Below are 25,467 nucleotides of genomic sequence, written 5' to 3'. Positions count from 1 at the left end.
AATCAGTCCAACGGACCGATCAGTTAAACATGGTATGTAATCTTCAAGGTGTCACCATCAGTGCCCTTCAAGTCCTTCTGCCCTTGCTTTGCGGGGCTTCTGTGCTTCGGCACTGTAGATCACAAAGATGTGGTCCTTTCCCAGGTGCATCTCGCACGCCGTTAAATGCAGGCTGCCTCCGGTGTCTTTTGGGATGCCTTGCAGGTCCCCGTGTCCAGTTTGAGGAACACCGTTTTGGAGCTAGCTCTCTTCGACCAGCACCGGCGGAAGTTTGATAACTTCACCTCCCTAATCCTGGAATGGATATCGGCCAATAAAAGCCTGGCTCACTTCGCTCTACCGAGGTCCATGCAGATGGTACCGAAGGATGATGGGACTGGACAGACCAGGCTCCACGGTACGACTCGGCGTTGCGCTTCAGCAGAGAAACCAGTGGCTACTGATCGGGATGCCTATGTTCTTCCTCTGCTCCCGGAGGCAGTAATATGCCTCCGAAATAATACCTGTTGCTGGGAATTGCGCATGGGGTGGGTGGTGGTGTCCTTGAAGTCCTGCTTGCGGGTTTCTCATTGGGGCGTCTGGTTAGCGACTGTGAGAACTGATGCTTGGGTTAGAGGGGCCACTGCTTTGACCCAGCAGGCTCTTCTTGTGTTCCCAGGCCCTTTAATGATGAGACCATCCAAGCCCCTGTAGCTAGAAGAAGAAGAAGAAGAGTTTGGATTTGATATCCCGCTTTATCACTACCCGAAGGAGTCTCAAAGCGGCTAACATTCTCCTTTCCCTTCCTCCCCCACAACAAACACTCTGTGAGGTGAGTGGGGCTGAGAGACTTCAGAGAAGTGTGACTGGCCCAAGGTCACCCAGCAGCTGCATGTGGAGGAGCGGAGACGGGAACCCGGTTTCCCAGATTACGTGACTACCGCTCTTAACCACTACACCACACTGGCTCTCTTAACCACTACACCACACTGCCACAACCAGTGCTTTTTTAATTATCTCAGTCCTGCTTCCGCCGCGCAATTTGGAAACCACAGGAAAGGAGAATTTCTGTTGTTCTCACACCCTGCTTCGGGGTTTCCCACCTGGACATCTGGTTGGCTGCTGTGAGCACAGGATGCCAGGTGCTGGTGGTGGTTGCTCATGAGTAACCAGGCAGGACTCCAACCTGTCTTTTACAGGTTTTATTGGTGCAAACTATTTACAGTGCAGAACCACAAAGTTCATGTCCGTCTTAGTCACTTGCAGATTCCGGGAGTGACCCCTTCTGGTTTCTCCCCCAACATAAGAACTTAGACACCCAAAATCTCCGCCTCCGCTCCTTACGTTTCACCCCTCTGCATAAGCTAGGTGACAGAAACGGTGTGTCTGTTTCCTGGCCAGCCGGGCTAGGTGAGGCGCTTAGGCTCTCAGTAGCATCTTCAAGCCCTCCCCTCGCTTGGCTGCCCCCTTCCCCCTCTGCTCCACTGGAGGTGTGGCTTTCTCCACCGCTGGACAAGGAGCTGCTCCTCAGAAGCTTCGGAGGCTCTCTGTATCCCCCTGCCTCCCTCCTCTGTTCCGATGGCCGTCCCCTGACACCAGGCTAGATGAGCCACTGGCCTGAGCCAGGAGGGCTTTGCTTACACCTTTAAATGGGTTATTAATTATTTTGTTTATTGCACTTAGCGTCCCAAGCTTTTTCTCCAAGGAAATCAAGGTGGCTTTGCATGGTTTCCCCCCATTGCTTTTCTTCTAGAAAAAAGGTGCTCACCGCGAAGTAGTAGTTACTCCCCAAAACAACAATCGTGTAAGGGTAGGTTTGGCTGAGGGGCAGTGAGCTTCATGGCCCATTGGGGATTTGAACCCTGGACTCTCATGTCCCAAGCCAGCACTCTAACCTCTACAATACACAGTAGCACTATCTCAGCTGCAGAAGCATCTGTCCTGCTGCAGCTTACTGGGATGAAGTGGGGAGGTTGGCATGGTGCAAACACGTCGGCGGGTGTGCTGGATTGGCTCCATGGGCGTGTTTGCACCATGCTGGCCTCCCTGCCACTTCTCTCCTTTCCCTCACAGTAAGCAACAGCGTCCCAACTGCCAGGATGTTAGTGTTGTTATGAGCCAGTGTGGTGTAGTGTTTAAGAGCGGTGGACTCGTCATCTGGTGAACTGGGTTCGCTTCCCCGCTCCTCCACATGCAGCTGCTGGGTGACCTTGGGCCAGTCACACTTAGAATCATAGAGTTGGAATAGACCACAAGGGCCATCGAGTCCAACCCCCTGCCAAGCAGGAAACACCATCAGAGCACTCCTGACATATGGTTGTCAAGCCTCTGCTTAAAGACCTCCAAAGGAGGAGACTCCACCACACTCCTTGGCAGCAAATTCCACTGTCGAACAGCTCTTACTGTCAGGAAGTTCTTCCTAATGTTTAGGTGGAATCTTCTTTCTTGTAGTTTGGATCCATTGCTCCGTGTCCGCTTCTCCGGAGCAGCAGAAAACAACCTTTTCCCCTCCTCTATGTGACATCCTTTTATATATTTGAACATGGCTATCATATCACCCCTTAACCTCCTCTTCTCCAGGCTAAACATGCCCAGCTCCCTTAGCTGTTCCTCATAAGGCATCGTTTCCAGGCCTTTGACCAATTTGGTTGCCCTCCTCTGGACACGTTCCAGTTTGTCAGTGTCCTTCTTGAATTGTGGTGCCCAGAACTGGACACAGTACTCCAGGTGTGGTCTGACCAGAGCAGAATACAGTGGCACTATTACTTCCCTTGATCTAGATGCTATACTCCTATTGATGCAGCCCAGAATTGCATTGGCTTTTTTAGCTGCCGCGTCACACTGTTGGCTCATGTCAAGTCTCTGAAGTCTCTCAGCCTCACTCGCCGCACAGAGTGTTTGTTGTGGGGGAGGAAGGGAAAGGAGATTGTTAGCCGCTTTGAGACTCCTTCGGGTAGTGATAAACCGGGATATCTAATCCAAACTCTTCTTCTTCTTCTTGTGGCTCCGCCCCGCCTGGCAAGACCCCTTTTGCTCATCCCTGTAATTTTTTTAAAAATAAAACTTACTGTATCTCACGTGTAAGAATGCAGTCTCCCTCACACCTCCCTTCCTATGTAAGAATGGCAATTTTAAAATACATTTGTTTCAATTTCTGCTTCCTTTTCTCTCCCTCCCTCCCTATGTCTGTATCTGTTTTGGTCCCAGGACACCAGCTCCTTGAGGTGCGGCAGATCAAAGGGACGGTGTTGATCTCCGTCAACTTTGTGAAATATTCTGAGAGAGGGAGCCCAAGAGTGAGTGGAGGGAAGGTTGCTCCATGGAGAGGGTGTTGTTGTCCTCGGGTCCTTGCTTGGAGGTTTCGAAGCAGAGGTTGGGTGACCATCTGTCCTGGATGCTTAAGCAGAGATTCCTGCACTGCAGGGGGGTTGGACTAGATGACCCTCAGGGTCCCTTCCAACTCTGCAATTCTATATGCATGGTAGACGTATGTAAGAACTGCACTGGCTGCCTGTTTCCTACCGGGCCAAGTTCAGGGTGTTACTGTTACAGTGGAACCTGGGTTTTTGAACGTAATCCATTCGGGAAGGCGGTTCGACTTCCGAAAACTGAAACCAGAAGCTTCAATACAATAGGGAAACTCAAGACGGAAGTCGCCTATCACGTTCGGCTTCCGAAAATCGTTCAAAAACCGGAGCTACTTCTGGGTTTTCAGCGTTTGGGAGCAGAAATGTATGACAATGGAGGTGTTCAACAACTGAGGATCCACTGTAGTATATAAAGCCCTTAACAATTTACCTATGAGATCACCTTTCCCCATATAGGCCCACTTAACTGCTCTAATTTGCAAACAGGCACTGTTACAGATGCCGTGTATTATTATTATTATTATTATTATTATTATTATTATTATTATTATTCCCTGCTGTTTTCCCTGACAAGAACTCAAGGCAGCTTATAGAAAAAAATTGCCTGGTCTGGTCTTGAAAAGAGCAAAAAACCATGGAAGCAGGGGATCAGGGGCCGTATAGTGCCAACGCCCCAGTCAAGACCAGAAAAGAAACAATTGCCGTCTCCCACATCTCGCAATGTGATTGTCTCATCAGAACCGTCCTCCCCTCAAAAAAAAAAAAACCCGTTTCCTTGAGAAAGGAGAGAACAACTTACTGCCTAAGCTTCTCAAGACATTTTGCAGTGGAAAAGGGAGAAAACTACAGCTGGGCTCTCTATCATGTCAGCTTTGGCGCCATGAGAAGGGATACCTAACATGCCAGATTAGCTGTGCTGAGTCCCCCTGGGTTGCAAGTATGTGTAGGGGAGGTAGGCACCAGAACTCATCCAGTATCACATGCAGTTAGTTACCTGCTGCTAGATTTCATAAATATTTGTAATACCTGTCCCACATTTGTAAGAAATGCACCCAAACTTTGGAACTCCTTGCCTCTTGACATCCAGCAGGCACCTTCACTGTGCTCTTCCCCAGCGGCTGCTCAAAACACTTTTGTTTAGGCAAGCCTACCCAGAACGTTGGCATGTGTTTTAATGCGGTTTTAAGTTTATCGTTGATTTTCATTGTTTTTGAAGGTTTTAAATGGTTTTTAACCCTCCGCCAATAATGTCGCCGTTCTGTTCTTTTTTGTAAATCCCTCTTGAGCTTTTTCCCTACCGTCGAGCGGCATGTGAATTTTGTTAAATAAATAAATGTCAAATGGTGTCGAGAAAGTGGGCAGAGAGGTGTTTTCTTCTCCCTCGTTGTACCTGAAAACCTGGGATCATCCAACGAAGCCGACCGTCGGGATATTTAGGAGAGACAAAAAGGGACGCTGCGAGGCGGCCAGCTTAAAGCGGCTTTAGAAGGGGCTTAGACAGATCCACGGAGGATAAGACGTATCAGTGGCTCCTAATCAGTATGGCTGTATTACCTCCAGTATCAGAGGCCTCTGAAGAGCGGGGCCTACGTCTTGCTCACGGGCTTCCCATCCACATCTGGCTGGGCCATGCGGAGAGCAGCGTGCTGGACTCAATAGGCCATTGGGTCTGGCCCAGCAGGGCTTTTCCTTGGTTCTTCTTGGGTATGCACAGATCTGTTTCCTTCAGGAAAAGAAAAAGGGCACAGGTTTCCTTGGCGTTGGCCTGCCTTCTGCGGAAACACCCCGAGGCAGCATTTCTTGCCCTTTCTGCACACAGGAAGTCTCCAACTCCCCTGCCTCTGCCGCCGTGGAACTCATGCTGGTCGAGGATGTGACTGTGGTTCCGGATAACATCACTGTGTACAACCATCCCGATGTCAAGGTAGGGGCCAAGGAGCTGGGTGTGGGTCAGGTGGTGAGGAGCCCTGCTCAGACCAAGGGCTCTTCATGGAGAATTTTGGCAGAGGCAAAATGGGGCAACGGTGGCATCTCTGACCTTGGAGTAAAACAGAGCAGCCCCAGGTAAGCCAGTGCTCTGTGTGGCAACATTGAAAGAGCGGACTTGGGGTCCTGGTGTGGATATCCCCCCCCCTTCTGCTTTGCCTAGGAAGTGTTTGCACTGGTGGAAGGGTCCGGTTACTTCCTTGTCAACAGCAGCGCACAGGAGATGGCGAACATCACTTACCTGGAAACAGAGAGCGCCATTCAGGTGAGTGTCAAAGTGTGTAGCTCTGTGAGCCTTTATGAAGAGAGAAAGCTAGGGCTTCAGGATCTCCTGCCACCTATTCTTCCCCTTCTCTTAATTTGGTAATACATAGGTTCATCTTCCATATTATTGCTATTGTTAATTATTTTTATTATTTTTATTATTATTACATTGTGAACTGCCCTGACATCTATGGATGAAGGGCGGTATGCCGATTTAATAAACAAACCAAAAATAGTAAATATTATTAGGCAAGCCTACCCGGGCATATGCTTTCATCGTGTATACTTGTATTTACCTCTTACCCATCATATCAGTTGTTGCTTTTGAACTATAAATATTTTACACTGTTTTGTGTAATCTACTTAGACAGCTTCCTTCCTTTCCTTTCCTTTCCTTTTCTTCTTCTTCTTCTTCTTCTTCTTCTTCTTCTTTTTTTTTTTTTTGGTTTAAGCAGTCTATATATTTTGTAAAGCAAAGTATTAACCTTACTCTCCAGCCGAAAAATAGCTCTCAGGGGGACTTGCAAGCATCAGTGGTAAGACAGCCTCAGGCTTCTGATCTAAGAGACACGACACAAAAGGAAAAGGGACTCGGAGGGAGGAGACAAAAAGAAAAAATTCAGCTCTGGCACAATTTATTACTTTACAGAGTTCCTGTGGTAACCAGATTTATTTCAAAAGCCAAAGGATCGGGGCCCTGCTGTCTCATACAGCCTGATAAGTGATGTCGCCTTTACCCTGCGAGCGACTGCTCCTGTCACTTTCCTTGCAGGTGGTTCCTGTCCTTCCTGGCTCTTTGACCTTGGAGATCTACGACCTGTGCCTGGCCTTCCTGGGACCTGCTACGGCCTACCTTCGCATCTCCAATATGTACGAGTTGGAAGTGGACCTTGTTGATAAGGTATGATGAGTATGCGTAAGCTGGCCGGAGGGGTGTCAGAGGGCATGAGTGGCCACTGGCTGCGTAGCCTGGATTTGCAGAGATTAGTGAGAGTGGGTTTCCCTTTGCACGGGGCCGCTACAAAGGGAACACATACATCACCTGGAAGATAGATAAGATAAGATAAAACTTTACAGTGGTACCTCGGGTTACATACTGTAATGGGAATTGGGGTTGCTTGTGCGTAGAGGTTGCTGCTGCTCTAGGCAACGTTCCCTGGCTAAACCTTTCCCTGGCTGGACAGCCCTTTCTCCGTGGCTGTGTCAGTCGCTGGCAGAATCCGTCAGTGGGGGTTTCCTGAACTTCCTCCAACATAAAAACTCCTTGACACCAAGTCTCCGCCTAGCCTCCCTGCACGGAAGTCTTCTGCGCAGAGTGGGCATGGCCAGCGGAGGTCCTGGACTCTCCCCGCTGGTCTCTGTGGAAGAGTCCTGGAGCCCTCTCTCCGAGGTCCTTCCCTGCTCCCCTTTCTCCCAGGTGTCACTCTGATTTCCTTCCCCAAAGGAAGTGTTCTCTCTCCCTCTGCTGGTCCCTTCTCCCGCATCGTTGGGGAGCCTTACCTCCACTCTTGGCTCCGATGGCAGTTCCCTGACACATACGTTTCAGGTTACATACGCTTCAGGTTACAGACTCCGCTAACCCAGAAATAGTATCTTGGGTTAAGAACTTTGCTTCAGGATGAGAACAGAAATCGTGCTTTAGCGGCACGGCGGCAGCAGGAGGCCCCAGTAGCTAAAGTGGTGCCTCAGGTTAAGAACAGTCTCAGGTTAAGAACGGACCTCCGGAACGAATTAAGTTCTTAAGCTGAGGTAGCACTGTATTCGCACGAGCCAATGGCCATAGCAACAGTAAAACATTACAGTATACGCAGAAAAGGAAATTTGATATAAGAGCACAATTTAAAGTCCTGAATCGGCAGTCAGTTAGTGGCCCTTATTCTGATTGCCCCAGCTACGAACCTAGCAACCTTTGCTGTTATCTGCTCATCACCTGGCAGTGGGACGGGTAGAAACCCTGTAGCCTTGAGGAGCGTGGTCCCTGTGCCACACGCACTGAATGTTACTTTGTCTGACTCCGCATCTCAGTCCTCTTGCTTTTCCGCTGGAGGGGGCTGGAGTCCCAACAGAATCTGGAGGGGTACTGGGTTATGTGTGAGAAGAACCGCGGCTCAGTGGTTGAGCATCGGCTTTGCACACAGAAGGCCCCTGGTCCCATCCCCAGTGGCAGCTCTGGGTAGGGCCAGGTGGCTGCTCTGCCTGAAACCCCTAGAGAGCTACTGCCAGTCAGTCTACTGAGCTAGATGGACCAGTGGTCTGACGTGGACTAAGGCAGCTTCCGATATGCCTGCTGCATGAAGAAGATAAGAAGGGCCCTGCTGGATCAGACCGTCTTGGTCTCACAACGACCAACCAGATTCCTCTAGGAAGCCCCCAGGCAGAATTATTATTATTATTATTATTATTATTATTATTATTATTATTATTATTATTATTATCATCCTGCCCATTCCAACAAAGTACAGTGGTGCCTCGCAAGACGAAATTAATTCGTTCCGCAAGTCTCTTCGTCTTGCGAGTTTTTCGTCTTGCGATGCACGGTTTCCCATAGGAATGCATTGAAAATCAATTAATGTGTTCCTAGGGAAACCGCCTTCAGACCAGGTCCGGGGACAGACTGAAGGCTGGGGGGGGGGGGGACAAGGGCTTTTCTTCCCACCCCCAGCATTTTAAAAAACCCCAGGACAGCGGAGGACTTCTCCACTGTCCGGGCGATCTTAAAATGCTGGCGGGTGGCATTTTAAAATCGCCCCAGGACAGCGGAGGACTTCTCCACTGTCCGGGGCGATTTAAAAGCCCCTGGGAAGGCAGGCAGGGGGGGACAAAGACTTTCGCCCCCACCCGCCTTCAGAAGGTGTTCCCGCCCCCCCGCCCGGCTTCGGAGCAGCGTTCCGAAGCCCGGCGGCGGCGGGAGGAGGCGTTCCCGCCCCACCGCCTGGCTTCGGAGGAGGTCCGAGGACAGTGGGGAAGACGCGCTGCGCTTCCCCGCTGTCCCGGATATTTCCCTATGGGCTGTCGTCTTGCGAAGCAAGCCCATAGGGAAATTCGTCTTGCGAAGCGCCTCCAAAATGGAAAACCCTTTCGTCTAGCGGGTTTTCCGTCTTGCGAGGCGTTTGTCTTGCGAGGTACCACTGTATTAAAATACAGTACAGTACTCTGTTAAACATTAAAAGCTTCCCTAAAGAGGGCTGCCTTCAGATGTCTTCTAAACGGCTGGTAGTTGTTCTTCTTTTTGACATCTGGTGGGAGGGCGTTCCACAGGGCGGGTGCCACTACCGAGAACTCCCTCTGCCAAGCTCAAGAATCCAAGTGCAAGGTTTCCAGCAGCTGGTATTCAGAAGCATCACTGCCTCCAACCACTGGAGGCAGAGCGTCGCCATCATGGCTAGCAACCCTTGACAGCCTTCTCCCCCATGAATTTATCTAATCCTCTCTCGAAGCCATCCAAGTTGAGGACCCCCTGGAACCCTCTGCCTTCTTCCCCAGATTGAGGTCGGAAAATCGGTGCTGGTCTCCGTGCGCGTCCTGGGACATCACCGGTACCCTTTCCGGAGTAAATACTTTGTCTACATGCGGCTCCAGCTGAAGGCAGCCTCCCCCATTGTCACACTGACGTAAGTGCCCTGCGTCTCCTGTACTTTGACTTCTGCTTCTTAGGAGGTCATCTTTGGGATTGCAAGGCGTTCTCCTTCCCTGCTCTCACACTCCACCCAAACAGTTGAAACCCACAAAACTGACCAAGTACACAGTGTCAAAACTTGTGGTCAAAACTGCAAGGGCCGTAGCTCAGTCTGCCTTTTTTAAAAGTTAAATCGCCAATTGCATCTCCCGGCCGGGCTGGGAACGTCCCCTGCCTGAAACCTTAGAGAGTCCCTGCCAATCATTGTAGGCAATACAGTGGTACCTCGGGTTACAGATGCTTCAGGTTACAGACACTTCAGGTTACAGACTCCGCTAACCCAGAAATAGTACCTCGGGTTAAGAACTTTGCTTCAGTTTGAGAACAGAAATCGTTCTCCGGTGGCACGGCAGCAGCGGGAAGCGCCATTAACTAAAGTGGTGCTTCAGGTTAAGAACAGTTTCAGGTTAAGAACGGACCTCTGGAACGAATTAAGTTCTTAACCAGAGGTACCACTGTAGTAAGTGAGACAAACTGATTCCATATGTGGCATATTCCAATGTTCCTTTTTAATCCAGCTCTTTATTCAGAACTGTGAGGGATCTTACTTGATTTGTAGGAAGTCAGGCTAGGCATGTCTTCCGTCTGAAACTCCTGAGAACTGCTGCTGGCCTGTGTGGAAAACACTGCACTAGATGGAACAGGAGTCCTTTTAAAATCAGGTCATTATTCAAAGCCACGAGGTCTGGAACCTTGCCTCATTCTTTAAGAGAGGAGCATAGCTCAGATGCAGTGCAGAAGGTCCCAGGTTCAACCCCCGGTGTCTCTGGGATGGCTGTTGCACGTTTGACAAGCTCTTCCCATGGCAGCCACCCTGAAAATGGCAGAGCTGATCCCAGCCAGGGAAACTCTTGTTGTCACGCAGCTGATCTTTCTTCTTTGTGAGCTCCGTCATTTGGCTAGTGTCATGCCCAGGACAGTAGCTGTTCGGCATTGTGAAGATGGGTGCCAGAGACCAGCCTGAAAATCTGCTTGGCCTGTCCTGGTGCCCAGGTTGGACAAAATGCAACCATACCAAACCTCTCCTTGCAGGCTAATGGAGGAAGTGGGTGACTATTCCGAAGTCTACGTCCTCCGAGCCATGGCTGTGGGGCAGACAAGTTTAGTGGCCGTGGCCTGGGACAAAATGGGAATCAAATTCACCTCGGCGCCTCGGAAAGTGGAGGTAAGGAATTGCAGCCGCTGGGCTGTCAAAAAACCCAGGCACACGGGAAAAATGGCTTGCAAAAAACGTCTCCTATGGTTTTAGAACCAGAGGTGTTAAGAACTTCATGCGCAAGTTCTGTGAAATGTTCCTTTGGCCCTGGCTGCAGATTTGAATGAAAAGATAATGGACTCTCTGGCACAACCTTCTCCCAGCCTGGTGCATTATAGTTGTTCTTGACTACAACTCCCAGTATCCCTGACCACTGGCCGTCCTAGCTGAGGCTGATGGCAATTAAAGTTCAGCAACAACAGATTGGGGAAGGCTGGTCCTGTGTGTGTGTGTGTGTTTAAAGACAGCCTCAATTCCCACGTGGCCAAATTTGACTGCTGTTGTGTTTTGCCAGGTCTTCCCACCATTCAAGCTCATCCCAGAGAAAATAACCCTCATTCCACACAACATGATGCAGGTAAGTTCAGAGTATCAGTTGGATGAAACCATCCTATTGGCTATCTCCCTCCCTCCCTCCCTCCCTCCCTCCCTCCCTCCCTTCCTTCCTTCTTCCATGGCATAGGTTACCCTGAGATGAGTCACTGCGCCTACAGGACCATGTCAGTCGATGCAATTCATGTTTCCACTGGAGGAGAGCAGATCCAGGCTCCATCTGTACTATATATTTAAAGAAGTATTATACTCCTTAAAACAGCTCCAAACAGCATTTTGGATACTGTGGTTTGTTAAGAGTGCTGAGAGTTGTTAGGCAACCCCCTGTTCTCCCTCACAGAGCTGCAACCCCCAAATTTCCCTGAGTTAAGGGTTTGTTTGGTAAATCACTCTGGAAATTGTCGCTCTGGGAGGGGAAGAGGGGAATCTCCTAACAACTTTCAGCACCCTTAACAAATGACAGTTCCCAAGGTTTTTTTTGAGTAAGCCATGGCTGTTTAAAGTACTGTGGTACTACTATAAATGTATAGTGTAGACTGGGCTACATTTTCAGACCTGCCTTCTTCCCAGTACCAAAGGTTTTACCTCGGGGAGCTATCCAAGGTCCTGGAGAGCCTCCTCCTTGCCCCTAATCCTTGCTACTGGGTAATGAACTTGATCCAGTGCCACCTCTCTTCCTTGGGAGCTCTCCCAGGTCCTGAAATGCCTCCTATACAGCGCTGCTACCACAAACAGGGATGGGGAGAACAGTGACCCTCCGATTGCTGTCGGACTCCCAACTCCTAACAGTCCCAGCCATTGGGGGCTGGAGTCCAACATCATTTATGGAGAGCCACACACTCCCTGTCCCTGCCTTACCTAGAAATTTCACACCTTCTTTCTGCTTGTAAAGCAGAGTTTTTTTCTGCCCTTTCATCACAAATTTAGATAACGTCACAGGGAGGGCAGGTCAGCTTGTTCTATCAGTTAATTCAGTTACAAATCATTAGCAAACTGCCTAGAATTGATTTTGCATGATTAATCAGTTTCTCTGTTTAAAAATTGACCACTTTTATCACCCCTTCCTAGCCTCCTGTCATATCTGCAGCAAATAGTAGGGATTCTAGTACACGACATACATTAAAAACACATTACCTCCCACAAAGAAAGTTTGGGACAGTAGTTTGTTAAGGGTGCTGGAAATTGTATGACATGGAGGGTTAAACCAGTGTTTCCCAACCTTTTTTGGGCAAAGGCACACTTGTTTCATGAAAAAAATCTCGAGGCACACCACCATTACAGCCCCGTGACGTCAGCGCGCAGCGTCACGCCGGGAGGGACATGAATTGCTAGCAAATTACATAATCACCTCCTTGAGGGCTGGCTCATCTTCTCCGAAGGCAGAACCCCATTAATTAACAGCACAGACTCACACCATAGCCAAGACGAGGGGGGGAAACCTCAGTCATGCACATGTGGGGGCTAAATGAGGACGAAGACCGGGCAGAGAGCAGGGTTCAAATCACCCCACCTGGCCAGGACAATCCCTGGGTGCTCCCTTGGGCCACTCGCCTGACCCACCTCGCAGGGCTGTTGTTGCGAGGATAACACGGGGAGAACCACGCGCGCCCCTGGGAGCTCCTTGGAGGAGAAAGCAGGCGATGAATGCAATGCACGAAATATATGAGAGGCGACCAGGTTTTGCAGGTGAGGGGCCCCCGCCAGCCTCCGCTTCCAACACCCGGCGCAACGATGCCGAAGTTTCCCCCCGGGCTCGGCTCGGGGAGCAGCGCTGCTCCCCCCGGCTCCCCTTCGCCCTCCCGGCTCTCTCTGCCGCCCACTGGGGACCCCCCTCACCTGCCAAATCCGGAGCGCCGGTGGAAGTTGCATGCATGCATGCAGGGCGCCGCGTTGCCATTGCATTGCACTGCACTCCATGCAACGCCTGCACGCATGCATTGCCTTGCACGCCCGCCAAGGGGTCTCCCCGCGGTCCGATGCGTCCCCTCCGGCGCGGATGCAGCATTGCAAAAATAACCCCCCCCCGACGCAGCCCTACCTGGGGGGCAGCCTCCGCCGCTCCGCCTCCGCGGGGATCCCCAGGCTCCATCGTGCCGCCCGATCTCCGCAGGGGCGCAGGCAGGCTGCGCAGGGTCTGCGCGGAAGAGCCCCTGCCCGCCCGGCCGCCGCTGCTGCGCTCATTCCATGGCCGGGAGAAGAGTGCTTCAAACAAAACGCCCGGCCCGCCAGGCCACGCTGGGAAACGTAGTTTGCGCACCCCGCGCGGGCGCGGAGCCCAAGGGCGAGGGGACTACCGATCCCGGCAGCCCCCGCGCCGGGGACGGAGGGGGAGAGGCCGGGTGCAGGGATGGAGGGACGGGTGGGCGAGCGAGCGAGTGAGTGAGTGGCAGCCGCCAAGCCTTGGCCGAGAGCCAGGAAGGGCCTCCCCGGAGGAGGAGGAGGAGGGAGGCGCAGAGCGGGAGGGAGGGAGGGAACCCCAGGGGTCATCTAGTGACGGCGCCCCAATCGAAAATTTGACTTTTTAAAAAAAAAAAATCTTTCAAACTTTTTAATTTTTCCCGCGGCACACCAGGCAACATCTCGCGGCACACTAGTGTGCCGCGGAACAGTGGTTGGGAAACACTGGGTTAAACTACCATTTCCAGGACACTTTGGGGGAAGCCATGTTTCTTAAACATATGGTGTGGGGTGTGGGGTCTAATTGCCTCTTACACCTGGCTTTGATTGGTAGGTTGTGGGATCCTAAGTAAAGTAGACCCCTCAAATCTGAGGTTTCCCCACTCCTTTTTTTAAAAAATAACTTGTTTATTCAAAATTAAAACAAAACATATTATCCAGAAACATATCATCCTTATTTCCCCCCATTTTTCCTCCCTCCCCCACCCTCCCACACAAAACCCACCCACCCCCCGACTTCCCTCAGTTCCAGTCTTTGATTTCTCTAAAAATGCTGTTTTCTGCATGTTACACAGTTGTATAGATCCTCGAACCATTTAGCTGATTATTATCAAATAAAAGTTTGTGAATGTTTATTCAAAACCAGCCAAGGAGTCCAGTTCGCTTTCTTGTGTCTTCAAATACTTTGTAAAGGGTTCCCGTTCATCTTTAAAGTCACAGTTATCCTTGTCCCGTAGCTTGTATGTCAGTTTTGCCAGTTCTGCATAGTCCGTCAATTTTTCTTGCCATGATTCTTTAGTTGGGGTTTCTTCAGTCTTCCATCCTTGTGCTGTTAAAACTCTCGCGGCCATTGTCACATACATGAAGATGTTTTTCAGCTTTTTTGGCAGATCTTTCCCTACAATCCCCAACAAAAATGCCTCAGTTTTTTTAAAAAAAAATGTTAAATGGAACATTTTCTTCAGTTCGTTGTATTTCCCAAAATTTTTCAATTACCTTACAATCCTACCACAGGTTTCCCCACTCCTTATGTAGGCCAGGATCCTCTCTGTGATAGACTGGAGGGGGGGCATTGTTCCCAGCTGGTGGCAGAGTGATGTCAGGATATGCTTCTTCCTTGTTCTTCCAATCTGCTGCAGGTGATGTCAGAGGGCGGCCCACAGCCCCAGTCCCTCATTCACTTCTCCATCAGCAACCAGTCTGTGGCCACAGTTAACGGAGTGGGGCAGGTCCTGGCCAAGGCTGTGGGCACAGCCACAATCCTTGGGACCATTCGGGCTGTCAACGAAGACACAGGAAAAGTCATTGTCTTTTCACAGGTACTTCCTCCTCTTTGTCGACACCTCAAGTGCTCACTTGCTGCTCTGTAATCTGAAACCTTTGGCTGCTTTCACCATTTAAGTTCTTTCCCCTCCCCTTGAAACCATGAAACCATGAAACCACCTCCTCCAGTCTCCATAGGTCCCACCAGTGCCAGATTTAGGTTTGATGAGGCCCTAAGCTACTGAAGGTAATGGGGCCCTTTTATATGCCCAGCTGTCCTTTGTCAACAACAAATTGTCGCTGTTTTTTGTGTTGGATATAGTGGGGCCCTAAGCTATAGCTTGTTTAGCTTATACGTAAATCCAGCACTGGGTCCCACCCTGGGTCCTGTTCCTTGACCACACTAGAGCATGACGCTGAGAATCGGGCTGGCCTGAGTCTGGCTGCCTTGATTGTTGGGTATGAGCAGTCAGTGCCTTAAGGAATTGTGAACATTTCATGACTGTGGGTGGTCTCCTGAGTGAGCTGTTCATTTGCCGAATGGTGTGGGGTCTGACGTTATTGCTGTGCTGAGGTGAGTGTGTGAGAAACAGCAGCTTGGAGCTTGAAGAATTATTATTATTATTTATTTATTTATTTATTTATTTATTTATTTATTAAATGTATTAGCTGCTTCTTTTGCCTTAGCAACCCAAGCGACTTACAATATTTTAAGCAAAAAAACAAAACGTGTACATAAAACCAGCATTAAAAAATCCAAAAGGCAGTTCTCTTTTTTTCCATTTACTTCATTAAAACATCTCTCCCACACAAAAAGAAAGGGGTGTGAAACCTTTTCTTTATTGGTAACTTCCCGGGGATTGTATTTCAGTAGGAGGTGGGGCCAGAAGCAAAAGCGGGAAGAACAATGAACGCAAATTACAGTGGTACCTCAGGTTACGAACTTAATTCGTTCCGGAGGTCCGTTCTTAACCCGAAACCGTTTTTAACCTGAGGCACGCTTTCACTAATGGGGCCTCCTGCTGCCGCTGCTCCACCGACATGTGATTACCGTTCTCATCCTGGAGCAAAGTTCTCAACCCGAGGTACTACTTCCAAGTTAGCGGAGTTTGTAACCCAAAGTGTCTGTAACCCGAAGGGTTTGTAACCCGAGGTACCACTGTACATCTTTTTGTACAGTAGGCTAGTTCTACACACACATACACCCCCCTTCCTATTCGTTGCTCCATCCAGTGTTGCTTCTGGCTCTGCCCACCGCTGCCACAAGGTCCCCAGAAGGTTGCCGTCAGACTGAAGAAGCATCTGATTTCGACAGGCGCTCCATAGCATTTTTTGTTTGTTGCTCCTGGAACTTCACAGGTCCCAGGTGTGGGGCAGACATGGCCCCCCCCAGCGCCCCCCCAAGCTGGGTAATCTTGGGCAAACTGTGACTTTTCTTCCGGTCTCTCTTCTGCGTTTCCCCCACAGGACCAAGTAGACCTGGAAGTTGTTCAGCTGAAAGCGATAAGAATCCACGCTCCTGCCACCAGGCTCATTACAGGGACTAAGGTAGGCCTGCCCTATAATCACCAATGGACATCTTCTCTGTGGATACAGTGGTGCCCTGCAAGACGAACGCCTCGCGAGACGAAAAACTCGCAAGACGAAAGGTTTTTTCGTTTTCGAGTTGCTTCGCAAGACGAATTTCCCTATGGGCTTGCTTCGCAAAACGGAGCTTGCCCCCGCACCCCAGACCTCTTTTGAAGCAAGGGGCGGCGGGGAGAAGATCGCTTCTCCCCGTTGCCAGCCCCACAATCTCCCGGGACAGAGGGGAAGGCGCGCGCGCGCCTTCCCCTCTGTCCCCGGACCCCTTTTGAACCAAGGGGCGGCAACGGGGAGAAGCGATTCTCCCCGCTGCCCCTTCCCTTGCTTTAAAAGAGGTCCGGGGACAGAGGGGAAGGCCCGCGGCGCTTCCCCTCTGTCCCCGGACGGTCTCCATAGGAACGCATTGATTGATTTTCAATGCATTCCTATGGGAAACCGTGCTTCGCAAGACGAAAAACTCACAAGAAGAAAAAACTTGCGGAACGAATTAATTTCGTCTTGCGAGGCACCACTGTATATAAGGTTGTAGCCAACTAAGTTCGACTCTGAATCACGTCTCTTAATGTCAGTGGCCCTCCCTGGCGTAGGACTCGCATTGCATGCAACCGAGAGACAGGCGGGGCTGACTTCTCCCTGCTGAACTGAACCCATGTTAAGGATCCCACCCCAATTTGTTTTCTTTCACTTCAACAATTTGCATATTGCAAATTGTAGTCTCTAAGCAGTGTACCCAATACATTTTTAAAAAAGAGTTTAAACTGTAAAATCAGAATCCAGTTAAAAAGCTTGCTGGAATTAAGTTAAACAAGGGGGCGCAGAAAGGCTGATCTCCTGGAACGAGAGCTCACTGCTTCCAGAGTTATCCTGTTCCACGTCATACGTCTCTTGTGTATTAGGACAGTCTTTCTAATGTTTATTTCATTTATTTCAACTACCTGCCACTTAATTGCAACCATCTTTAGGTGTCGTACATGTCAGCATCGCCCTAGAGCCAGTGCACCAACTGGACTCTTGCACCTCAACCCCGACTGGGCTAGGCAAGCTGGGAAGCACCGCCAGAGACCTCCTTCTCACAGGAACAGGTCACAGTGCTGTGGACTCACAGCTTAGAGCTGAAAGCACCGGGTTTACTGTCTCAATAATACAGTCGTTGCGCAGCAGAGTTTTGCAGAGTCTTGCAGAGTATAAACCACTCGGAGAGCAGCTCTGTAGAATATCTTCCTTTTATTCTGTAACTACAACTATAATACAAAACTATATACAGAGCTGAATATTCTAAGCATAAATCAATGCTATACCGGGAGTCTGCAGCTGCACTTAGCAGCAATCTTATCTCTAGAATCTCTAACACTCTCACTTTCTCCGATACACTGACTGACTGTCTCTCACTCACACACACACTGATATGTTGCTGGGCAGAATAAGTAGATAGGCAGGACACGCCTCCTCCTCTCTGGAGAGCCAGCAGAGACCATCAGGAGATCATCAGGAGATTCTTGGGTATGGGAGGGGTGAAATCTCCTCAGTATAGGTAAAACAACAACACAATAACTTTTTAAAAAAAGAAGTTTCATTAAAATGCTTGCTGGTTGTTAAAAAGAAAAAAAAGATTTTGGTAGGTGCTGGAAGCTCAACAGAAGAGGAGGCCTGTCTGAGCTGCCCCTCAGCTGAGAGGGAATTCCAGAGAATCGGGTTCCACAATACTGGATGCAAGGCTGCTGGTGGATATGAGCTTGTGCATCTGACCCATGCGGGGACCATAACAGTGACTCCGCCCAAAGAGCTCTGTGATTGGGCAGGGATATAAGGGACCAGGCATCCCTTGAGGCAGCATACATGTGTTGGTCTCCGTGGCAGGTTACATCTCTTGCTCTGAGAGGATCAAAAGCTGGGAAGTAACGAGTGACGCTTTCCTTTGTAGATGCCTGTTTATGTTGTTGGCCTGACCAGCACTTTGACTCCATTCTCCTTTGGGAATGCCGACCCAGCGCTGACGTTTGACTGGGCCATGAGCAAGCGGGATGTCCTGGACCTGCTTCCTAGACATTCGGAGGTGTGGATCTGTCCCTCGGGGCACACATCAACTCTCAGCCACTGTGGGTTGCATGCAACATTGGTCCTACTGAACCTCAGCCAGTCCAGTCCCCACTTGATTTCATACCTACAGCGAATACAGGGGGCGGGTGCTCTCCCCGGCAGCTTCCTCCTCCTCCTCCTCCTTAGTCTCACTGTTGCCCTTGTAGAATTCAACAGAGAGGAGGGCGGAGGACAAAACTAGAATGAGTTGGTGTTGCCTCTCATTGCCTCCAGCGCCACCTACTGGTCAGCTCCTTGCCTTCCAGCCCACCATTCTCAATAGACACTGGGCACTGCTGGATCCACCCATCCCTTCTCTCCAGGAAGCCTGCAGCTCCTTCCCTTCTCTCCCAGGTTTCCCTGCAGCTTATTCCGGAAAGTAACTTTGCCATGGTCCTGCACACGAAGGCAGCTGGGCGGACAAGCATCCAAGTCACGGTGCAGGCTTCAGACCCGGATGCGGGGCAGTTTGAAGGACACCTCTCCGAGCTCTCGGATGAAGTGCAGATACTAGTAAGCGCCCCTTCAGGCAGCCTCGTCCTCTTTCACTGCTGCCAGTCCTCTGCTGCGTCTGGCCATGCCAGCCGTTAACGTTAAAAGCCGGGGTGCGTCCCAGCCCTTCCTTCTGCCTGCAGGATCCTTGCTCTGTCCCTTACAGGTCTTTGATAAACTGCAGCTCTTCTCCCCGGAGTGCCCCGCAGAGCAAATTCTGATGTCCATGAACTCGCAGCTCAAGTTACTCACAAACAGGTGGGGCAGGGAAAGGGGGGAAGTGGCGGGTGGGTGGTAGCGATGATGATGGGGAGCAAAGACAAAGACTCCACTATTAACTTGAAGAAGTAGAAGCACTACAGAGATGCTAATTTGCAGCTAATAATAATAATAATAATAATAATAATAATAATAATAATTTATACCCCGCCCATCTGGCTGGGCTTCCCCAGCCACTCTGGGCAGCTTCCAACAAAATATTAAAATACAGTAAAGCATCAAACATTAAAAGCTTCCCTAAATCTTCTGCTTTCAAAATGTCTCCAGTATGGGGGGTCGGTCAGTCGATACTCCATCATTTTTTTGCTTGCCTTAAGGCAGGGGGTGCGGGACACCTCCCTCCTCCACCTGCAGGCCAGATATAGCCCCAGCATGATGTTATCCACCCCTCTCAGTGATCCTGGCATACACTGTCTCTCTCTCTCTCTCTGCTGGGTAAATAATCCCAACTTCCAGCTAGGATTGAGTAAGGTGATTTCAATTGATGGTTGGTTGGTTGGTGGGTTGGTTGGTTGATTGCCTTCCACATGTATATCTGAAGGTGGTGTGCAAAACACAATAAGCACAGCCGAAAAACTGGATAGCAGCAGATAGATTTAAAAGCAGTACAGAGTAGACACCCCATGCCAATCCAGTTGGCAAAGCTTGTCAGAACAAAATGTCTCCCAGTCGCTTCTGGAAAGTGCAGATAATGGGATGCCTGCTGAAATTGCGTAGTCCACCCTAAATTTGGCAGCCCCTCCACCCTTTGTGGCAGTTGCCTTCTAGCCTGTGCGCCCACCTTGGGCTATAAAACATAACTGGTCCAACCCCCTCCACCTGCCAGCCCAGACAGAAGGGATGGTGACTCTTCTTTTCTCTCTTAGGGACGGGGCGGCCTTTGTGAACGCTCAGATCCTGCAGTGCTTCCCCAACTCCTCTGTCATTGAGGAGAACAGGCATGGCCTCCTCAAGGCAGGAGCTGTCACAGGCACTGCGGTGCTGGAGGTGACAGCCCTGGAGCTCTTCGGCGTCAACCAGACTGTCATCACGGGAGTGCGGGTAAGGGAGGCTCTGGGAAGAAGTAGTAGTGTCTGCTGTGGATTCCACGAATGCTCCAAGGTAGGAGGTCCCTGAACGCCACGGGCAGGGGCTGAAAGACTGAAGGGGAGAATGCAGTGCCGGATCAGGACGGTTGCTAAGTTGTGGACTGCCAACCACAAAGGCTATGCTATGCTCTACCTCCACATTTGGAGGTGAAATTTCTGAATGACAGTTGTTGAAAAATGCAGGAAGAGAGAGTTGCTCGTGTGTTTGGGTTCTGCTTTAAGGGCTGGACTATAGATGGGCCATTGGCCCAATCCGGCAGGCGCTCATCTTATATTATAAAGTTGCCAGGGAGTGAAGCAGATGGCAAGACAAGGTACACATCTTGCAAAAAGTTCAGAATGTCGCACTAAAGCGCTGGAGCATCTGTCAGCTTGCTTAAAGAGGACCGCTTACATCTGGGACAGGGAGCTTGCAACCTCCAGATGTTGGTAGGTAGGACAACAGATGGAATAGCAAAGAGTGCTGTTTGTCTCCAGTTCAATCCTCAGTGATATGGAGAAGATCTTTTCTCTGGTTCGGATTGGTCTGCAGTGCTTAATGTAGCTAAATTCGCAGTGAAGGCTGCTCAGCTTAGACAAGACAGTGTGGTCTCCCTTGAGATCTAAGATTCTGCTTTTTCATTGTATTGGTTAAACTTCTGTTTTTATGAGCAGTTCTTATGTATATTTTTATGTCCACATCTATCGGTTCGGCTACACCTGGCATTTGCTTTCCTTACAAGCATATTTGAGATGAATCAATTTGAAGTCTCCAGGTGTGGTGATTGAAAAGGAAAAAAAACGGATACATCCTTTCCTTTCCTTTCCTTCCCCCCCTCCCAGGTGGCCCCAGTGTCCTACCTGCGGTTGAGCAGCGCCCCCAAGCTCTACACAGCCAGCCGGGTGCCCCTGCATGCGTTTCCCCTGGGCATGTCCCTCACCCTCGCCGTTGAGTTCTACGACAGTACCGGGGAGAAGTTCCACGCCCAGAGCACCCAGCTTCACCTGGCCTTGAACAGGTGCGGCTCAGGAAGGCACGCTTGGGAAAGGGCCGCGTGCCACATCATGAGCATGGCTTGCTTGGGAAATTGCCACTCTCCATCTTGTGGAAAGTCCTTTTGGGAACCTGAACATTGGCCACTTCTGTGGTCCAGGGTGTGTTCATGCAACAAAGTACGCAGGCGCAGTCATCACAATGGTCTGGATAAATGTCGGGATGACATCTTAAGTCATATCCAGCCTATATGACCAGGGCTTCATCTGCTCAGTACATTTAAAGGAAACTGTCATGACTTCTCCCAAAGAATCCTGGGAGATGTAGTTTGTTTAGGATGCTGAGAGATGTTAGGAGACCCTGCATACACACACACACATTTCCCTCCCAGAGTGGTTTAACAGTCGGTCCCTCTGATCAGGGAACTTTGTGAACTGTAGCTCTGTGAGGGGAATAGGGGTCTCCTAGCAGCATCAGTGCCCTACAGTTCCCTAATAATAATAATAATAATAATAATAATAATAATAATAAACAATTTATTATTTATACCCCGCCCATCTGGCTGGGCTTCCCCAGCCACTCTGGGCAGCTTCCAACAAAATATTAAAATACCGTAATGCATCTAACATTAAAAGCTTCCCTAAACAGGGCTGCCTTCAGATGTCTCAAAATCCTTTGGGAGAAGCCATGACTGTTTAAAGTGGCACCATAGTGCTTTAAATGTATGGCACGAATGTGGCCCAACTGAGGCGACTTTTAAATACAGGATACAACCACTTTTAAGTTGAGCCGTCCTGCTGTGCGGTCATTTAATAAACCGCGTTCTTACTGGATCTCTTGGGCTTGTTATTTCTCTTGGTTCCGTGTTTTATTTCAAACACGTTCCCTCACCTGGGTAAGCGAACAAGCGGTGTAGAAGTAAATTCTTGCTGCAATAATGACCACGCTCACACCATACATTTAAAGCGCAATGATGCAACTTTAAACACCCACAGCTTTCCCCCAAAGAATCCTGGGGACTGTAGCTAAGGGTGATGAGAAGTGTTAGCAGAGCCCCCTATTTGCCCCGCAGAGCTCCAGTTCCCACGGTGGTTTAAAAGTCAGTCCCTCTTCCCAGGGAACTGTACTCTGTAGGTAGCCCTATAGAAAGTAAATTTTAGTGTTGCAACTGAACAACTTGTGGCTAGACAACCCAGGAACATCTGCAGCTTGTGAGCTAGCCGGAGGTGTGATAACGTCTTTTGCGCCACTGAGCCCACCTGTTCCTACTGGGAATGATAAATCCTTGTCAGAATACTTCATATCTCTTGGATATAAACAAGTAGGCTCTGATCTGTCCCCACCCTGCTTTAGAACATACTCATTTATTTATTTTTAAGGTACTACTCTAGCGTATTCATTCAGAGTCCCAGCCCACACAGACTCCATCAAATTCCTAGCTGATCTCTTGGTGGTCCACAGAGCAGAAGGCACCACTGACCGTGTTGGCCAAGTTTGCGGAACCCTACCCTGCAGCATCCCTGCTTGGCACACTCCTCACGGGGTCAATTTTTTTGCTTTGTTCCCCCAGAGATGACCTGCTGCTCATCCGACCCAGCAACAAGAATTACACCTACATCGCCCAGGCTGTGAACAGGGGGGTGACCCTGGTGGGAATTTGGGACGAGAAGCACCCGGGCATGGCGGATTATATCCCTGTCCCGGTGGAGCACGCCATCGAGCCGAACCTTTCCGAGCCGCTTGCCATGGGAGACGTGGTGTGTTTCAGCACGCCTCTCGTCAACCAAGAAGGTCAGTGGGGTGGTCTCCAGCCACCGTGGCTGCCTCCTGGGAGTTAAAGAGAAGTGGAGGGCAGATAAAAAGAAAGCCCTTCTTCACGCAGGCGCATGACTGAACAAGGGAAGGTGCTCCCCGCAGGGTGCAGCGATGGCCGCCAACATGGGTTGCTTCAAAAGAGGATTACACAAATATATTTACAGTGGTACCTCGGTGTAACGGGTTTGAGTTACTCGTGCGTAAATTGTCCCCGTTAGGGGGCTTAATTGCCTTGGTTAACCCGTCCAGACTGCACAGCCCATCTCAGCGTGGCTGCCTCAGTCGCTAGCAGAATCTGTCTGTGGGCATTTCTTAAACCTTTTCCAGCATAAAAGCTGTTTGACTCCCAGTCATCTCTGCCTCTCACTGCGCGGGAGTCTTCTGCGCAGGGAGGGCGTGGGTAGTGGAGGACCAGTGCTCTCCTCACTGATGTCCAGGGAAGAATCCCGGAGCTCTCCCTCTGCTTCCCTCATTTGCCCTCCTTGGTCCCTGGTGTTACGCCGATTTCCTTCCTCCTCTACCAAGCTGCGTCTCCCCCTGGTGCTGGTACCTTCTCCTGCAGAATCGGGGAGCCTCTCCTTCGCCTTTCGCTCTGATGTCAGTTCCCTGACACTCGGGTTACGTTCCGGAGGTCTGTTCTTAACCTGAAACTGTTCTTAACCTGAAGCACCATTTAGCTAATGGGGCCTCCTGCTGCCGCCGCGCCGCTGGAGCACGATTTCTGTTCTCATCCTGAAGCAAAGTTCTTAACCTGAAGCACTATTTCTGACTTAGCAGAGTGTGTAACCTGAAGCGTATGTAACCTGAAGCATATGTAACCCGAGGTACCACTGTATTATTATTATTACTTACAGCCATACCTCGGGTTACAGACGCTTCAGGTTGTGCATTTTCAGGTTGCGCACCGCGCCGAAGCAGGAAGTACCGGAAGGGGTTACTTCTGGGTTTCAGCCCTTGCTCATGCGCAGAAGCGCTAAATTGCGCTTTGCGCAGAAGCGCCGAATCGCAACCCACACGTTCACAGACGCAGCACTGCGGATTGCAAACGTGCCTCCCGCATGGATCACGTTTTCAACCTGAGTGTCCACTATATTTAATTTCTATACCGCCCTATACCCAAAGGTCTCAGGGCGGTTCACATAAAATATCAAATACATAAAATCAAAACAAAACCAGCAACCCAATAAAAAAAAAAACCAAACAGCCAGCATTTTTTAGAAAGGTTATAGGATGTAGATCAAGTCAGACCTGGTTGAAAAGAAACATTTTTGCCTGGCGCCTGAAGGTGTACAATGAAGGCGCCAGGCAAACTTCCCTGGGGAGAGCATTCCACAGATGGGGAGCCACTGCAGAGAAGGCCCTGTTCTTGTGTTGCCACCTGCCTGACCTCTTGCGGAGGAGGCACACGAAGAAGGGCCTCAGAAGATGATGTAGGGAGGATGAGGCTACCTTCTGCCTCAACAGTCAGTAATGCTTTTAACTAGCAGTTACTGGAAACCCCAGGAAGGGATTGTTGCTCTTGTGTTCAGGTCCTGTTTGCGGGGTTCCTTTTGGATCATCCTACTGGCCACTAAGAGAACGGGATGCTGGACTAGATTAAGGTTACCAGACGTCCCCGTTTCCCGGGGACAGTCCCTGGATTTACACATCAGTCCCCATACAAAATCCATTGAAGTTGAAAAGTGTCCCCGGATTCATTGGGAAAAAAATCTGGTAACCTTAGGCTAGATCCAGAAGGGCTCTTCTTGCATTCTTAAGAAAAATGAACTGAAATTCAGCAAGAATTTGATTAATTTGTTAACCATATAATATGCCTTTTGCCAAAATGGTGAAGTTTTAGCTCATTTTTAGTTGCTGTTCATAGGTTTTTATAGATCGTTTCCTTGATGGTTTGTTAATTATTTTACAGGATTCATGCAGTCTTTGTGGTGTTAGGTGGTTATAGTTGTTTATTGTTTGTAAGCCACATTGAGATTCATCTGAATGAAAAGCGGCTTAGAAATAACAACCCCATCACTCAGTCAAACGGACCAGCCTTCTCCCAACTGCCAGAGCTCCGCTTAGCTGAAAGGTCTGCCCTTTGACCTGGAACTGCTTCTGACCCCATCCCCATGTGTGGGGCTTCATTGTAATCACAGCCATAGAACTCTTCTCTCACTTTAACGGTCCTGGAGAATCCGGGACACTGTAGTTTCTTCAGGGTGCAGGGATTGTAGCTCTGCCTTAACAAACCACAGCTTGTCCACTAGCCTTTCTGAAACAACGCAGGGACCCAAAAAGAAAGCAGCCGTCCTTCAGGATCTGGCTTTTCCAAACCTTGCAGTGTGGTTCTCCAGCCCAGTGAGGTGTCCAAAAAATGCAAATAGTAGCGTGAAGCATGTGCATATTAGTGAAAATAACAAAAGGAGCATCTCCACCCCCATCGTTCTGCCCGGACACTGAGGTCCAGCGCCGAGGGCCTTCTGGCGGTTCCCTCACTGTGAGGAGCCAAGTTACAGGGAACCAGGCAAAGGGCCTTCTCAGCAGTGGCGCCCGCCCTGTGGAACGCCCTCCCAGCAGATGTCAAAGCAATAAACAACTATTTTACTTTTAAAAGACAACTGCAGGTGGCCCTGTTTAGGGAAGTTTTTAATGTCTGA

General features: G+C 49.9%; 1 protein-coding gene across 1 annotated transcript in view; it reads left to right on the top strand.

Moving 5' to 3' along the window:
* The window catches only part of NUP210L (nucleoporin 210 like), a 53,834-nt gene that overhangs the window by 19,092 nt on the left and 9,275 nt on the right, over positions 1 to 25,467 (top strand). Inside the window, exons 17-32 of the mRNA XM_082202689.1 lie at positions 205 to 397; positions 3,187 to 3,275; positions 5,167 to 5,271; positions 5,497 to 5,598; positions 6,370 to 6,498; positions 9,081 to 9,208; positions 10,306 to 10,438; positions 10,824 to 10,886; positions 14,398 to 14,577; positions 15,989 to 16,069; positions 18,027 to 18,158; positions 18,536 to 18,694; positions 18,840 to 18,931; positions 19,819 to 19,993; positions 20,863 to 21,038; positions 22,584 to 22,804. Coding sequence (XP_082058815.1) covers positions 205 to 397; positions 3,187 to 3,275; positions 5,167 to 5,271; positions 5,497 to 5,598; positions 6,370 to 6,498; positions 9,081 to 9,208; positions 10,306 to 10,438; positions 10,824 to 10,886; positions 14,398 to 14,577; positions 15,989 to 16,069; positions 18,027 to 18,158; positions 18,536 to 18,694; positions 18,840 to 18,931; positions 19,819 to 19,993; positions 20,863 to 21,038; positions 22,584 to 22,804 — 2,158 coding nt within the window. The remainder of the gene's footprint in view (positions 1 to 204; positions 398 to 3,186; positions 3,276 to 5,166; positions 5,272 to 5,496; positions 5,599 to 6,369; positions 6,499 to 9,080; positions 9,209 to 10,305; positions 10,439 to 10,823; positions 10,887 to 14,397; positions 14,578 to 15,988; positions 16,070 to 18,026; positions 18,159 to 18,535; positions 18,695 to 18,839; positions 18,932 to 19,818; positions 19,994 to 20,862; positions 21,039 to 22,583; positions 22,805 to 25,467) is intronic.

The sequence above is a fragment of the Podarcis vaucheri genome (genome assembly GCF_965113315.1).
Source record: "Podarcis vaucheri genome assembly, chromosome: 16".
NCBI classification, from domain to species: Eukaryota; Metazoa; Chordata; class Lepidosauria; order Squamata; family Lacertidae; genus Podarcis; species Podarcis vaucheri.
Note: the sequence above shows the minus strand (reverse complement) of the source record. Positions and strands in the feature narration are given on the sequence as shown.